Consider the following 15,139-nt stretch of genomic DNA (forward strand, 5'->3'; position numbering starts at 1 on the left):
TCTCACCTTTTATTCTTTTCTAATGTCTGATTTGATTTCCAAATGTTTTGTCTTTTTAATGTTTAATTGTTGTTTTTTCAAATGTTTTATCGGCTTGTTTGAAAAATTTCCTTTTCTTTCCCAGTGTTTAATTTTTCGATTAAATCTTTAAGGTTTTTCTTTTTAAATGTTTTACCACCTTTTAATGTTTAATTTTCTTTTTAAATGCTTCATTGTATTTTCTGTTTAATTCCTATTTAAAGTTTTATTGTCTTTAAGATTTAATTTTCTAATTAAACATTTAATTTTTTAATTCAATGTTTTGTCTTTTTAAAGGTTTAATAATCTAATTTAATGTTTTGTATTTTTTTAAATGTTTAATATTCTTGTTTAATTGTATTTTTTAAATGTTTAATTATCTAAAATATTTCATCTTTAATGTTTAATATTTTTGTTTAAAAAATTTGTTTAATTTCATAATTACATGTTTTGTATCTTCTGTTTAATTATCTAATTAAATATTTTGTCTGTTTAATATAATTTAATTGTATTTAATGTTTAATTTTCTTTTTAAAAGTTTTATTGTATTAAATGTTTTTTCCTTTGATTTAATTGCTTTTTTAATGTAGTTTATTTCTTTAATCTTCTTTTTCTGTCAAGATTTTAACCCCAACCTTAAAAATGAAACAAACCCTTAAATCACAATGAAAATACTTCTGTTGTCACAATCATGAGTTAGTCAATTATTCAGTTTATCAATTCAACTTTATTTGTTTAGCACCTTTCACACAGATGACAAAACTAAACAAGCAAAGAGAAAAAACTATGCTAAAACTATGATTAAAACTCAAAAACATAAAAAAAAAAAAGATTTAACATGGTAATAAAATATGTTGTGTCCAGGGGATGGAGGGAGTTTATTGAAGTCTTCTTGGGCTCACATGGGAAATCATTTAAAATATAAACTTGATATTCAGTCTAAGGAAACTGCAGAGCGACAGAAGAACCAACAATATCTCCTGTTTTCTCCTTTAATGAGTCGACTCTTCTTGTGCTTTCAGACCAAAGAACTACAGACTCTTCACAACCTGCTCAAACTCTTGGTACAGGACCTCACCACACGGGTCAAGAAGGTTTCTGTCTCATTTCTACTCTGAAGCTCACCTTCTCCTGCTCAAACTGCTGACAAATGTTTCTGCTGCTCTAAAGTCTGGTCTCCAGAACTTCCTAAAAACTCTCAAAGTCTCTTCTGCTGCAGGTTGCTTTGTAGAACTGTTCCAGAAAACCTCACTAAACCACATGGAGGGGCCTCAAGATAGTCGTCCAAATGAAACCATACAAAAACCAAACTAGCACAACCCAAACGCTAAAGTCTCCTGCAGCCTACCAGAGAACCTCTGAGAACAGAGAATCAGGACAGGAACTCTTACCTTCTGGACAACCAACGTTGGTTCTCAAACAAGAATACAGAATGTGTCTGACCAAAAACCTCTAAAGACTCACTACAGCCAAGATAAAGACACAACTCAGCTGCACCAAATCCACTAATCACTGCACACATTAGCACCATGTGCTAACTGTGGCTAAAGAACCACATTTACCAAGACAACTATCCAGTACAAAGCCCTAAAACACACCAAGAAACACATTAAAGACGATTTTACTGCTGGAAGCTGCAAGCCAACGCCTAAAGAACAAACTAAAGCAATGGAGCCAAACCCGGTTCAGTGGTGAAGAGAAGCAGAGGAAATGTTTGTCTGCAGCTAAATAAAGCAGGAAGACACTGAGCTGCTCAGGTGTTCCTGATAACACCAAGCAGCCACCTGGACAGCCAATAGGAACACAGCTTACTGGAAGTCCAGAGGGCTGGGTTAGTGAAGGAAATTTAGTTTAAAGTTGAAGCAGAAAGTTAACAAAGAAAGTTGAAAACCACCTTCTGATACCTGAAATCTCTGAGTTTTCACACAAAGAACACCTGAACATGTCAAACTGGTTCCATAGTAGAACCATCATTGTAAAAACGTCATAGTATGGTGTGTTGCTCAAAAAACATTACGACCCGGCTGTCTAGGGTCGCCGAGGAGCAACACAAAAACAGGACAAACGCTGGTTTCCAGGGGGTTAGGAGGCTATTTATTTGAAAGAGGAAGTTTACAACAACACAACATGTGAGCAGAAAAATCACAAAGTCTGTCTTTAGTTCAGCTGAAAATATTAGTTTTTGTCTTTTTTATTGACCAAACTTTTCAGGAAGTAGATGAAGAATAATTAAAGCTCTCATGTAGAAGTCCAACTTATTTTGGATCCTTGTGGAGAGTTTAATCTTAGAGTTTGTAAAGCTGTTGAGTTTTTAGAGTCACATGGATTGTTTTGACATTTAATAACCGAGTCCTGAAATAAAATTACAGTTGTGGATTTCTGTCATTTAGTCTGGACTAAACAAATAACAGCAGCATAAATCTCAAACGTCATTATGAGGAGTCTGGATTGAGGTTTCTCACTTGATAATGATCAAAACATGAAATTTAGGTTGGTTTAAAGGAATATTCCACCTTAAATCTTTGAATGTTGACCTAAAAGGTTGGTTTCAGGAAGTATTCCACCTACAAGGTCCTCAAACATCCACCTTAAAGGAACATTCCACCAAAAATCCTTGGACATGCACCTAAAATGTTGGTTTAACCGAGTATTCCATCCAAAATCCTCAAAGAGACCTGAGGGGCTGGTTAAAAGGAATATTCCACCTAAAACCTCAAATATAGACCCGAAAGGGTGGTTTAGAAAAAATCCTTCAATGTAGACCAAAAAAGTTAGTATGGAGGAATATTCCACCTGAAATGTAGACCTGAGAAGTTGGTTCGGAAGAATATACCATCCTAAACATCCTTAAATGTAGACTAAAAGACGGTTTGGAAGAAAATTCCACCTAAAATCCTCCAATGTAGACCTAAAAGGTGAGTTTAATGGTATATTCCACCTAAAATTCACTACTGTAGACCTTGGAGGTTGGTCTGATGGTATATTCCACCCAACATCCTTGAACATAAACTTAAAAAGTTCGTTCAAAGGAATATTCCACCTAAAATCCTTCAATGTAGACCAAAAAATCTTGGTGTAAAGGAGTATTCCACCTTAAATGTAGACCTAAAGGATGGTTTGGAGTAATATTCTACTCTAAAATCTTCCAATGTAGACCTAAAAGGTTGATCTGATGGTATATTCTACCCAACATCCTGGAACATTTACCTAAAAGGTTGGTTTAATGGTATATTCCCAGAAGAACCCTTGAACATTGGGCTTAATGGTATATTCCACCCAAAATACTTGTACATATACCAAGAAGTCAGTGTAAAGGAAATGTAGACCTAAAAGGATTGTTTAAAGGAATATTTAAACTGATTATTTTCATTATTTAATAATCTGTTATCAGTCAGAACCCTGGCAAACTTATTTTCATCAGTTTTTTAGTGGAAGTCACAAATAAAGGAGCTCTTGGTTTTTCCCGGCGTTACTGAGTCAAAAGCTGCTGTTTCAACACAGACACGTTCACATGCATCCACAAACCTCTCAGCACTCAAACACCCACAGACAGGAGGCCGGCTGGACCGAGGCTCGGCGGCGTCCTCAGACCCACGAGTCGGGGAGTCGCTGAACTTGTTGGTCCGGTTTGAAGGCCTCCGTGTGGTCCAGTAGAAGTCCACGTAGTCGGTGTTGGCTTTGAACCGCAGCGACTGGCCACCATCAGGTGGACCGGCTCGTCCTCGTAGGGCTCCTCCTGTAGCCTTGAGGGAACCACAGGAACATTCAGTAGCTGTTGGAGTTCTTCCTGTCAGGCTCGTGGTAGAACGGCTCTGAAGAATCTTGTACTTGTCTTATCTGGAACAATCTAACAGCCTAAACTGTTAACAGCGGTGTAAAGAAGCAAACACACAGGCATAGATTAGGACTCAAACTAGATTTATTTTAGAAAACAAATCAGCTTAGAGGCATTTGTTCACACATGTGGCTGAATAGGAGGCCGTCCAATCAGATTCGAGGTCTTCACTCTGTAGGTTGTTTGTTTGGTGAGACTCTTGGACCTCCATCAGCTGACGTGGATGTTTGATGGTCTTCCTCTCTAGTGCCAGATGATTCATCCATGAATTCAGCAGCTACAGACTGAAATGAAGCTCATGCTGCCGTTATTGAATTCCTGTTCCAGATCAAATGTTCAGAGCTCACCTTGAATGCAGCCGTCTGCTGTCTGATAGTTTTTCTCATTGTAGTCTTCAATAAAGTCTTTTTCCTCATGTCAGGATGTGGTGAGACTCTTTCTCAGTCTCTGCAGACGTCCCTCATTGTGCATCTCCAGAGAAGAAACAGAAAAACTGGTCACTGCTTCAGCATCACAAACGCTCTCCAGCATTGAGAGTGTTTTAGGAATTCATTCATTGTGTTGTGAACTTTGAAGGAGCAGAAACTTTACAGCTGCCAAAGATATGAGCTCCAATTCTGGATGTTTTAGGAAATGAAGTTCATCAAATGAACACTTGATTATTGCTGATAACGCTCATTAAATTACTGAAGAAATCCAACATAAAAACCTGTAAACTCTCAGGCAGCTTTTGTTAAAGTTTGTCTATAATTCTATCATCATGTTCTGGAACCAGGACTCTGCAGAAGTTCCTTCAATCAGATACTTGTGTGTTTCTATTTAAGGCCTCAGGTTTGAACGTACAGCAGAGGATTAGAAAGGAGTGATTTTAATATTTAAATCAGTCCAGTAAATGTTTGGCGTGAAAATTATTAAAATTTTGATTTAGATAGATTTGTGTCAAATAATATTGTAGAGTCTCACTTAAATATATCCAAATGAGTTCAGTGTATTTACATTTTATAGAATATTTGATTTCTTAATCTCAATACTGTAGGGTCTGACCCTAAATATTATAATAATGATGTCAATTTAAATAATATTTTAGTGCAGAGTCATAAACTTTAATCAGCTAAACTTACATAATAAATATCACTGTACAATCTTAACCTGAACATTCATATTATTGAGGTAAATTTACATAAATCATGATATTCTAGAGTCTTAACTGGAATATTTCTAACATTAATCTTTTTGTATTGTGCTGATAAACAACAATAACCCGACTTTCAGATAATATTTGTTGTCTGTGATTGTGAGACTAAATTCCTCCACATTCTGGAACTGGACTGCATTTCCCAAAATGGAAACATGGACAGAATTTAACACTCATGTATCCATGGCAACGCTAAAGTTTCTGCTTCTTACCAAAGTTCACAACACAAGTAAAGATTTTAATGTAAAACTTCAGGGATGACTGCTGACCATAAGTATTCTGATCAATACTTCATGATCAATATCAGGACAGATGTTACAACTCCAGCTGTTGCATTAGACTGCAGTTATTCACAGAGAAATTAAAACATCACATTCCTCATAAAAACTAGATGGGACTTTTATTAAATAAAGTGTTGGTGAATAAACAGTGTAAAAAGTGCAAAGCAGCTCCATTAAATCAGGAGATGTGAGACTTCCACAGCATGGATCACCATCTGCTGTGTTGATTCATAGCTGAATGTCAGAATGAACTGAGATAGAAAAGCTGCTTTGAGCTGCAACATTACAGTCTGACAATCCAACACCATCACAGTTTTCATCTGGTTGTTTTGCTCCAACATGCTGTGAAGTTCAGTTTTTACCTGAATCAATACAGAGATTCTATTTCCAGCCAAGACTGGAATAAAAATTAGAATGTTATGAGGTTATTAATGCAACTAAATCCTTTCAGATGGAAGGATTTACTTCTAAGTTCTAATTCAAGTTTCAGTTGGAGCACATTGCATTCACAAAGAAAAACAGCGATACCTTCATAGCAACATTTAATAAACCTAAAGCTTCCCTGTTGGCTCATTGGTGGAGTTTGTTACTGAGCATCTGAACCTTAAATCCAGTGAGACGACCATCTTCAGTCGAGGCCAGTCAGAGAACTTCAAGACCTTCCATCAGCTGGACCAGATGTGGCATCATCTCCCTCTGAACATCTGGATGACAGGAGAAAAGACAGAAATCAAACACAGATCACAGAAATACAATTTATTCACTTTCATCATTTTATAAAAGTAGCATGAACTTTATTAAAACTTGACAACATCAGTAATGGAAGTAAATGTTTTTATCTCGTGTTGAAGCTAAATTTAAAGTCAATTTTAATGACAGTTTATCCTGAGAGGAGTGAGAATGGAGCTTTTCTTTCCTTTTTAGAATATTCCCTCAAAATATTCTGTTTATTATTGGCTTTAGAAGCATTTTTCTTTCTTTATTTTTAGATACCTCAGACTGATACACTTTGCTGGTTTGCAGATAATTTCATGTACAATGACAATAAAGATCTTCTATTATAACATATTTTGCTAAAACAAGAACTGAAACCTTCTCAACCATCTCTCAAGCTGCAAAATTCCAACTGCGACCAAGAATTATCTGATGTACTTCTTGTAATCTTTACTGAACCAACCCTGGAATTAATAAAAATCTGTATATCAGGGATGAGAATGACAAATGGAAAAAAACTCTGAAAATGTCTGCCGAAGGCGCTGTTCACCTGGGTTCCACACTCCCCACATCCAGATCTGATGGAGCATCTGTGGGATGGTCCAGGATCAGCCTGGTCTAGGTAGGACCCACCCTGCAACCCACAAGACCCACAGAATCCACAGGACATCCCCAGAGGTTCTGATGAACCACTGGGTCAGAGGAGTTTTAGCAGCATAAAGGGACCAACACAGTATTAGTCAGGTGGTCAGAATGTTATACTGTTATATTGTCATGCTGATTATATGATCAGTAAATGTTATCATCAATTATAATGTCCACATTGATTAGGAAAAAACAAACAATGAGTTCATTCAGAAACTGTGGGGTTAAACCTAAAAACACAGACCTCAACAGCAGTTTGTTTCAAAGCAGAACACCAGCTGGTTTTCACTAAAGAAGCTTTCAAAGTAACAATTAAATGACAGTTTTGTTCTCATTAAGTTTTGTGCTCATTAAGTTTGTATAAGTACTTCTACACATATAGATACCTCCTTCTAAGTTTGATCAAATCACGATAACTCTGTGTCCTGTTGTACGATGTTTTCCCAACAGATGGCGCTACCCTCATGAATGGAGCATCAACAAGTGATGTTTACAACACAACAGAAATGTCTGGAAGCCAGTGGCCACCACTTTGAGCACCTCTTGTAATTGTAGAGGTCAAAGATAACTTTTATTAATCTCGTGATGTCTGAATAAATTTGGTATTGAAATATTTATGCAAGTTTTTCTTTTCCTGATGTGTGTAAACATTATTTTGGCTGACTCTGTATAATGGGTTTCTGACAGGTCACCAGGCAACATCTTTTTATAATAATGACAAACATACCTGCATTCTACAGGAGTGATTTTCCTCATGTGCAGGTAAAGATGTGTGAGGAGCTTAGAGATGACAGGAGCAGGAGTCATCCTCACTAATTCAGCTTCCACCTAGAAACAGAAAGACCACAAACAAACACACTGATATACTCTCAAACGTTCAACCTCACAGCCTCAAAATATCTGTTTAGGAAGTGTTGTGTTGCTAAATTCTGCTGAAAGCATTGGCAGACATTCTCTTACAAGGTTGTGTAAGAAGCAGCCTGTCCTCTGAGCTACTGAGAAATCTTCCTGAACAAAGTTTCTACGTGTAAATCAGCTCAACAAAAACTAAAGCCTCAGTCAGAGATAACAGGTATCGCAAATTATAAAGAACTTTCTTTGTTAACTCAGACTTTCTGCTTCAACCTCACATAAAAAGGGGAGTTTAACTCATCAGGTGACTGAAAATGAACGGCTTGTGCAGTTCTAGATCCAAAAGTAGGATGTTTCAACTCATGTTTTACTACAAATACATACAGTAATAAATAAATACAATGGCTGGTTGTTAGTTTATTCACTATTAATGTTATTTTATATGCTGGATTGAACTTGAGCAGTGGAAGAGAGAAGGAATTTAATGAAATTATGGAGATTCAGAGAGGTAATGTTGCGCAATGTTAAGTTAAGCGCAGTTTAATTCAAACCAGCTGAATGTTAAACTTCAGTGCAGCTTAACAGGTTTCAGTTAACCTTAAAGTAAAATAACTTTTTTAAAAGCTAAAATACACAGCAGAGAAATACAGGTTGAGAAGGTCATTCTAATAATGAGGACAGCTGCAGCAGCAACGAACACAGGTGTTCAGCGGTAAGTTAGCCACCTGTGTTAATTAGCCCGCTAGCTAACTTAGCCGCTTAGCTAGCTAACGCGTCCCGACCAACTGCTCAAACACGGCAAAACACAACTCTTCACAAGTCGCTGACTTAACGTACAACAAAACAACGCTACTGGTTAGAAGTATTTATCTTCTTACCGTGTTTTACTCCAAAAACAAGATCAACAGCAGCCAGAGATGCTACCAGACGTGCCGACCATAGATATACAAAGGATAGATACGCTAGCGCGCTGTCTTCTATATTATCTAAGGCCTGACCAATCGCTGCTCTCTGGCTCCGCCCTCTGAGAATCTTGTTGTCGTTTGGCTCCACACTTGCTGATGACCACTTCCGGTCTCAGAAAATGAAAAAACTGACTTTTTTTCGTTTCTGTCTCTTACTGATTTTACTTTCTTGTTATTCTAAATATAAAACGAAAATCAAAGCATTTTGTTTAAAAAAAATCGTATATCCCTTTTTGATCATGAAAAGGAAAAACGCCTTGTATTTCAATTTTAATTTTTGTATTTTAAAACGAAAATCAAATAACCACGCGTTTTTTGTTTTTCAATACCCGTTTCAGAACGGAAAATCCAATTACCAGATCCGTACACGGACCCACCACAAACCTGGTCGCGCCAAACTATTTTACATCTGGCGTGAAGCTCTCCAGCAAACTACAGCGTCGGATGAAGAGTCCAGCCACTCGTCTGGCCTGGATTCTGCCACCAGCGCGGATGAAGCCGATCTTATCGAAGGAATTGATCATTCCAGTGACATGTAAGTCTGTATTCATGAGAAGTTGTTTGTTTTGTGTTGGAGAAAAGTAAAGAAAGTATAATATACATGGAACGCCGCCGAAAGCATTCCGCGCAAAATACGCATCATTTTTACAAGTCATGTGCTGCGCACAGCTAACGTACCACGTAACTTTTTCTGTGTGCAGCATTTACTATGTTGGGAAGGAGGAGGACGAGGAAGAGGAGAGATGGAGGTCTCCTGCTGTCCTGGTACCCCAGCGAGAGGTAGAGGGACAGACCGTCCTCCAGCCAGGAGACGCTGCAGCAGCCGCTCCACCAGCGAGCGCTCCGGGCCAGAGGCGCTCCCTACAGCTGGCTGGAAAACTGAGAAGGAACCTGACAGCTTACCTTCTCTGCCACATTTCCTGCCGAAAAGGAGGCCAGGTGTCCAGCCACCTCTGTCAGAATATGTGGACAGCCCTTCTCCATCAGACCTGTCCAAGTACTTGGACCAGGAGACCATCAAAATACTGTTTCTGATTCAACTCAGTAAAAACGATTTTCTTTTATTTTCAAATGCACTTTTTATGGTCTGACCATGGTTTTGTACATAAAATATGTGTGTTCATAAGTATCTGGCACACTTAGAAATTTGATTGCACTATTGTAAATAATTTGTTTTGATGTTGATGTTGTCTCTTTGCACATTTTGCAGTTTTGTTTATTTTCGTTTTTTTTTTTACAGGTTACAAAATTGACCATATCTCAAAAAGCAAATTATGTACAGACTCCAAATAAATTTCCTGTGGTTCCAAAGGATGTTGTGCAACTTTTTTACATTTACAAATTTGAGGGATACAGCTATGCAATTTCTGTATTTTGAAATATATGTGAAAAAAGCAAAAACGATTTTCATTTTTTAAAGGTTTATTGCACCTTTAAGCAATTTTTTGTAGTAGTTAAGATATAAGTCAACACATATTATTAAAATGTGGGATATCAGGGTTATTTTGATGTAAAGCAAATAAAAATACTCCAAAAAATGGCACTACAGCATGTAAAAATGTAAATATATGTCCTGGCGGACTTGCACAATGGTGCGTCTTAAAGGGTTAATATCAGAGTGTCTTTACCACTGGGCCTAATAGGTATGGATTATACACGTTCCTAATCCCCTTCAGTTAATATGGTTGGGCTTGATCAGTACGTAAAGGTTCATTACGTCACAGTTTTTAATGCTCAGCAGTGATAGATAATCAACAACCCTGCAGGTGCTTTATAGGGTTGTTAATCAATGCTAATTTCTCAACAAAGGCAGACATTCTGCCTTGAAAAATGTTAAACATACTATCTTGTGTTTTCTTCTGCTCAGTGAACAAAATCTCATTTATTTCATTCCTTCATAGGCTACCACAGGATGAGACGAAATCAATGGCAGTCCATAGGCTTATGTTAGATTTTACAGTTAGGAGAAGCGTAAGTGTGACCACTTAAAAAAATAATTAAAGATGCCTTCATGATCACGAATTAATTACTTAATGATCAAATCAAATTTTACATCTGGGTCCTACTACTGTGTTGTCCATAAATTTAATATTGTTACAACATGGAGATGAAAGCACATCATTGCAATTTTGGAAGAAACCTCATCACTGTCTCCCCAAAAGAAGAAGCACAAATGTAACAGCTTTTATACTGAACACAAACTCTTTTCCTATTGGTTTGTTGTACGTAGGTTACAAGTTTAACCCCTATCACCATAACCTTTTTGACCCTTTCGGTACGTCTTCCATAATAATGCTGAGCTCCATGAAAGTTACTCTACTAACATGAAATTGTTCCCCAACAACAAAGATAAATGTATATAAAATGAACAGATAGAAGTATTTAATAAATGATAACCTAAGAGCTCATGGTTGATTTTACTTTTACAAAATGCAGCATATAAATAGTGTTCTTCTGTGATCACGGAAAAAGTTTAAAAATCTCCAGTTTAAATGTAACTGATGCTGTAAAAGTCTTTGAGCTGTTCAGCTTGTGACAAATTCTCGACCCCTTAGTTAATTCTCACCCTAATCAGATGTGTGTAAAGGTCAATGATCAGAGAGTCTGACCAGAACACAGACACTCCTTTGAGAAGTGACTATAAAAGATGAACGTGAAATGCAGATACTAGGAGAAAGATGGAACATGCTGGATGCTAGAATATCAGTTAGGGATGTGGCCAGACACTTGGGTGTCCATAATTCCCCCATCTATCATCTGAAAAATCATTTAAGACAGCATATATATAGCTTTTGTAACTACCTTGCATGGGAACTGCTCTGGCAATTATCACCATATACAGTGAGCTAATCATTTAATGTGAACATCGAACTTTCACTCATTCTGAGTTTTTAAAGGTTGTGACCCAACATCATGTGACATAATGATGGAAGTCTTTGGTCACCAGTGTTTGCTGTGTCTGAGGCTGGTGTCATTTAGATTTTGACACGTCTCTCTTTGAGTCATTTTCTGCCTACATGAAGGTGTTATGAGCCACCGTTGTTATTCTATAGTTGTCCACTGCACACAGTTTTTCACGACTCTCCATACTCTTAGGACCCCTTAGTCAGCAGTATTATTTCTGTCTTGAAATGACTCAGATGTAATTTAACTTAATGATGGCAAACTCTGTCTCGCAGCACCTGAGGGGGAATCAGCTGTTGTCAGGTCAGAATAGCGTCAGTCAAATCCACCAGAGTCTCTGCACCTCATAAAAGCCTTCGATGGCAGGTTTGACCTCTGATCACTGATCAGCCCAAGAGTGACTCACAATCTCCCACAACAGTCTAGGTCAGGAGGAAAGCAGCAAAGAAAAGAGAGTAGAAAAACACCATAGAGGAGGAGCAGAGGAGAGAAGATAATGTACCAATAATGTAAGGAGATAACTCCATTATAGCAGCAATGGGGTTGTGAATATGTAAAAATGGGGTCGGGTGATAATTGCAGGGGTTTAAAACATTGAAATGAACAAAATTATTATGCCTCAGTACATTTAAATATAGCAGAAGAGTTAAATTGAACAAATGAATAAAGCCACATACACATTAAAGACTTAAATCTTGAAAAACAGGTCATATGCACTTTTATTTGCAAAATTCAGTAAATTATTTCCAAAATGGTTTGGAAACTGTTGTTGTCTGGGAAGCTTACTCAAGTAAATAGTGTGTTTGTTAGCATTTTTCTGTAGAGAGTGTTTACTAGATGGTGTACTGTATGTTACATATCAAACCAAGGCCTGTTCTGCCAAATACAAGACAAAACACATCCCACAATAGAACAAATGTCATCTGACCTCTGATCCACACTTTATTTTCATTTATAATTTATCCAAGTGAAGACAAGGATGCAACATGTTTTTGCATCATTGCATCTTCTTCTATCTTATGTTTTAACGTACATGAATTATAAACCACCTCAGTTTGTCTGGGAGTTGAAGGAACATTAATTTCTTTTTACTTATTTACATCTCAGTTTGTCATGGTGTTCAATACCAGGAAAACATGCATGCTTAAAGGTGCCACGTGGAGCATAAATGTTAGCTCACAGTCATTTTGAGGAATCATCAAAGGACTGGTGGCCTGTATCAGCAAACTCACTTGTTTTACATTAAAAGGTTTTTTTTTCAGACTTCATACACTTAGCAGTTCTGACAGTAAAACCATGTTTGTGCTGTGGTTGCCAGCATTTGTCTGTCTTGTGGCCCCTTGAAAGAAGGAAGGGAGTCAAATCTTGTATATTCATGTTATTTTCAACAAATCTCAAGAAAAGACCAAAACCAACAACATGTGCATCTACCAACAAGAATCTCTGTGTATCCAACATCTGATGCACAAATGCAGTCTGGGTCCTTCTACAAAGAGAACTTCATCTGTTCAGTTCAGCCACAATGACACATCCTGCAACGTGCTGATGAGAACATGTCTGCAGACACCTTTTCATCGCAGCATTTATTTGTTCCGAGACATAAGACGCAACATATCTGATGGTTTGGAAAGTCCTCACAGAGCATTCAGCACATTAGATGATGTCTGGGCTTCTGAGAAGTCTGTTGTCCCTCTTTTCATTTCGCCCCATAAACAGAGCTCTGTTTCTTCCACTTATCTGATCAGTGGCTGGAAACAGTCAAGTACATGGGCAGAGTCAAAGGAGGAGATCCAAAAGTTTTTGCATTTTGTCATTACAGTGAAGTTGTGGGCAGTTTCCAAAATGATATGCAAACATTTTTTGTACATTACTGTCACTTTTACTGCCATAAATACATCTATCAAGTATTTAGACTGCCTGCTTTCATAGAGTGACACTAATATTCAGGTCCTTTCACTTGATTAATGTACAACCTCCATGGAGATTCTATGTTGTAAAACAATGACAGCAAGAAAAAATCAAAACAAGATATTCATTTAATATTTTGATATAGATTCAGATACATCCATTATCTCTACGCTGCATTATCCTAATTAGGGTCACGGGGTCGCCCCCCTGAATAAAACAAATCTGGTTAAGATATCTTATCAATTGCCTTTGTAATAAATTCTTAAAATTGTAAAGAGACTTTATGGACACCCTGGATATGTACCACTATGCAGTATTGGTACAAAGTTTCCATACATCACTCAGACCATAGTTTGTATATTGTATGGAATTATGCTCACCAAACAAGGCTGTGTGGATATGAATCATCATACTTAGAATGTTTACAAGCATGCCAGAATTCTTTAGGGTTTGGGTGATGTAAATTTAATCAAATAACTTAGCCAGTGGGCTAACAGGCCAGTCTGTTGCTCGATGAATTGTGAAAATGTATTATCAAAGGAAAAACTTGTTTAGCTATAGTTTACCTCATCGCATTTTACAAAACTGGCTCCAAACTTGAATTGAATTATACCTCCTCTGTTTGCTTGAACATGTTTTCTGTAGCTGCCAGCTCAGAGCTGAGACAATCCTGCAGTTTTAAGTTTCTTTTCCCATGTTGTCTCTGACTGGTAGGCCTCAGTCTCCAACATTCTCTTCTTGCCTGAGTTCTCTTATACCAGTGCAGCACTGGTAATTGCATTCTCATTTTCTAAATATTGATTCTGCAAATGGTTCTTCAAAGAACCTCCATTTATGCCTCAAAAAACGCCAAAAAAAGTAGTTTCTTTAGCCATGAATGGTGCTCTAAAGAACTTTTGCACAAGTGGCTGTTTAGATTAATTCAGTGTGATCATCACTCTAAAAACATCAGATCCAGCCACCTCTGCCTCTGAATCACAATCTGGCCTGAAACCAAGACACTGATCTGCATTTTGGAAATTCAAAACCTCCAACAGAAGCTGAGCCATCCGAATCTGATCAGGCGTTTCTGTGCTTCATTCTTTGCAACACAACAGAGATGTGTTACCGTCGGGAATAATCTTCACAGTAGCGTATCACATGACACAATGCCAACCCGTGGTATAACTAGCACCATTCAATAAACTTTTCAGATGTGGAATTCAGCTCCGTCTTATCGTTGTGTCTGATCTGGAGCTGTGCAGTAGCAGCATTCTGTGGGTATCTGCTCTGTCTCAGTCACACAGAGCTGTCGGACAGTGATCACATTGTTGGAGCAGAGACACCCAGAAGTCAGATAGCAAGAGGCAGAAGTTTGGCCTGAAACTGGCTCTTTGTTCACAGGCAGCCCTCTGAAGACCTACAGACTTGGTCAGTGTTTAAAAACTAAAGAGAAGCGATGATGAAGTGGCATTAATTTAAAGCCTCAACCTGGGCTCGCTCATAAACTGGGTTACAGGGTTTTAGCTCCAAAAGGGACTGGATCTTTTATTTTTAATGCATCACACCCTCTTCTGGCCTTTACAGACTCCCACTCTTCATATTGTCAGGCTTTCTCATGCAGTAACCAACTGAGATGAGGCTCAAGGGAAAGTGTGGAATAACTATTATCGACCACCAGTACCGGTCAAAGGAAAGCAGAGAACTAAGGGAGCAACACTGCACCCTGCTGCTTCTGTACAATCATAACACTACTCCTGCTTACAGCCGCATTGAATATTGTAAACAGTAGATGGCAAGATGAAATCTCTACTGATTATATAGAAGGAGCAGCTTTATGTAA

At 37.7% G+C, this 15,139-nt stretch overlaps 1 protein-coding gene across 1 annotated transcript; it reads left to right on the forward strand.

Moving 5' to 3' along the window:
• Window positions 1–8,705: 8,705 nt before the first annotated feature.
• On the forward strand, window positions 8,706–9,810 carry LOC129348874 (uncharacterized). Its single transcript, XM_055010454.1, has 2 exons — window positions 8,706–9,040; window positions 9,207–9,810. Exons 1-2 carry the CDS (start codon window positions 8,745–8,747, stop codon window positions 9,538–9,540), a joined length of 630 nt encoding a protein of 209 aa, XP_054866429.1. The 5' UTR covers window positions 8,706–8,744; the 3' UTR covers window positions 9,541–9,810.
• Window positions 9,811–15,139: the final 5,329 nt, after the last annotated feature.

The sequence above is a fragment of the Amphiprion ocellaris genome, chromosome 5 (genome assembly GCF_022539595.1).
Source record: "Amphiprion ocellaris isolate individual 3 ecotype Okinawa chromosome 5, ASM2253959v1, whole genome shotgun sequence".
In the NCBI taxonomy this organism is placed as follows: Eukaryota; Metazoa; Chordata; class Actinopteri; family Pomacentridae; genus Amphiprion; species Amphiprion ocellaris.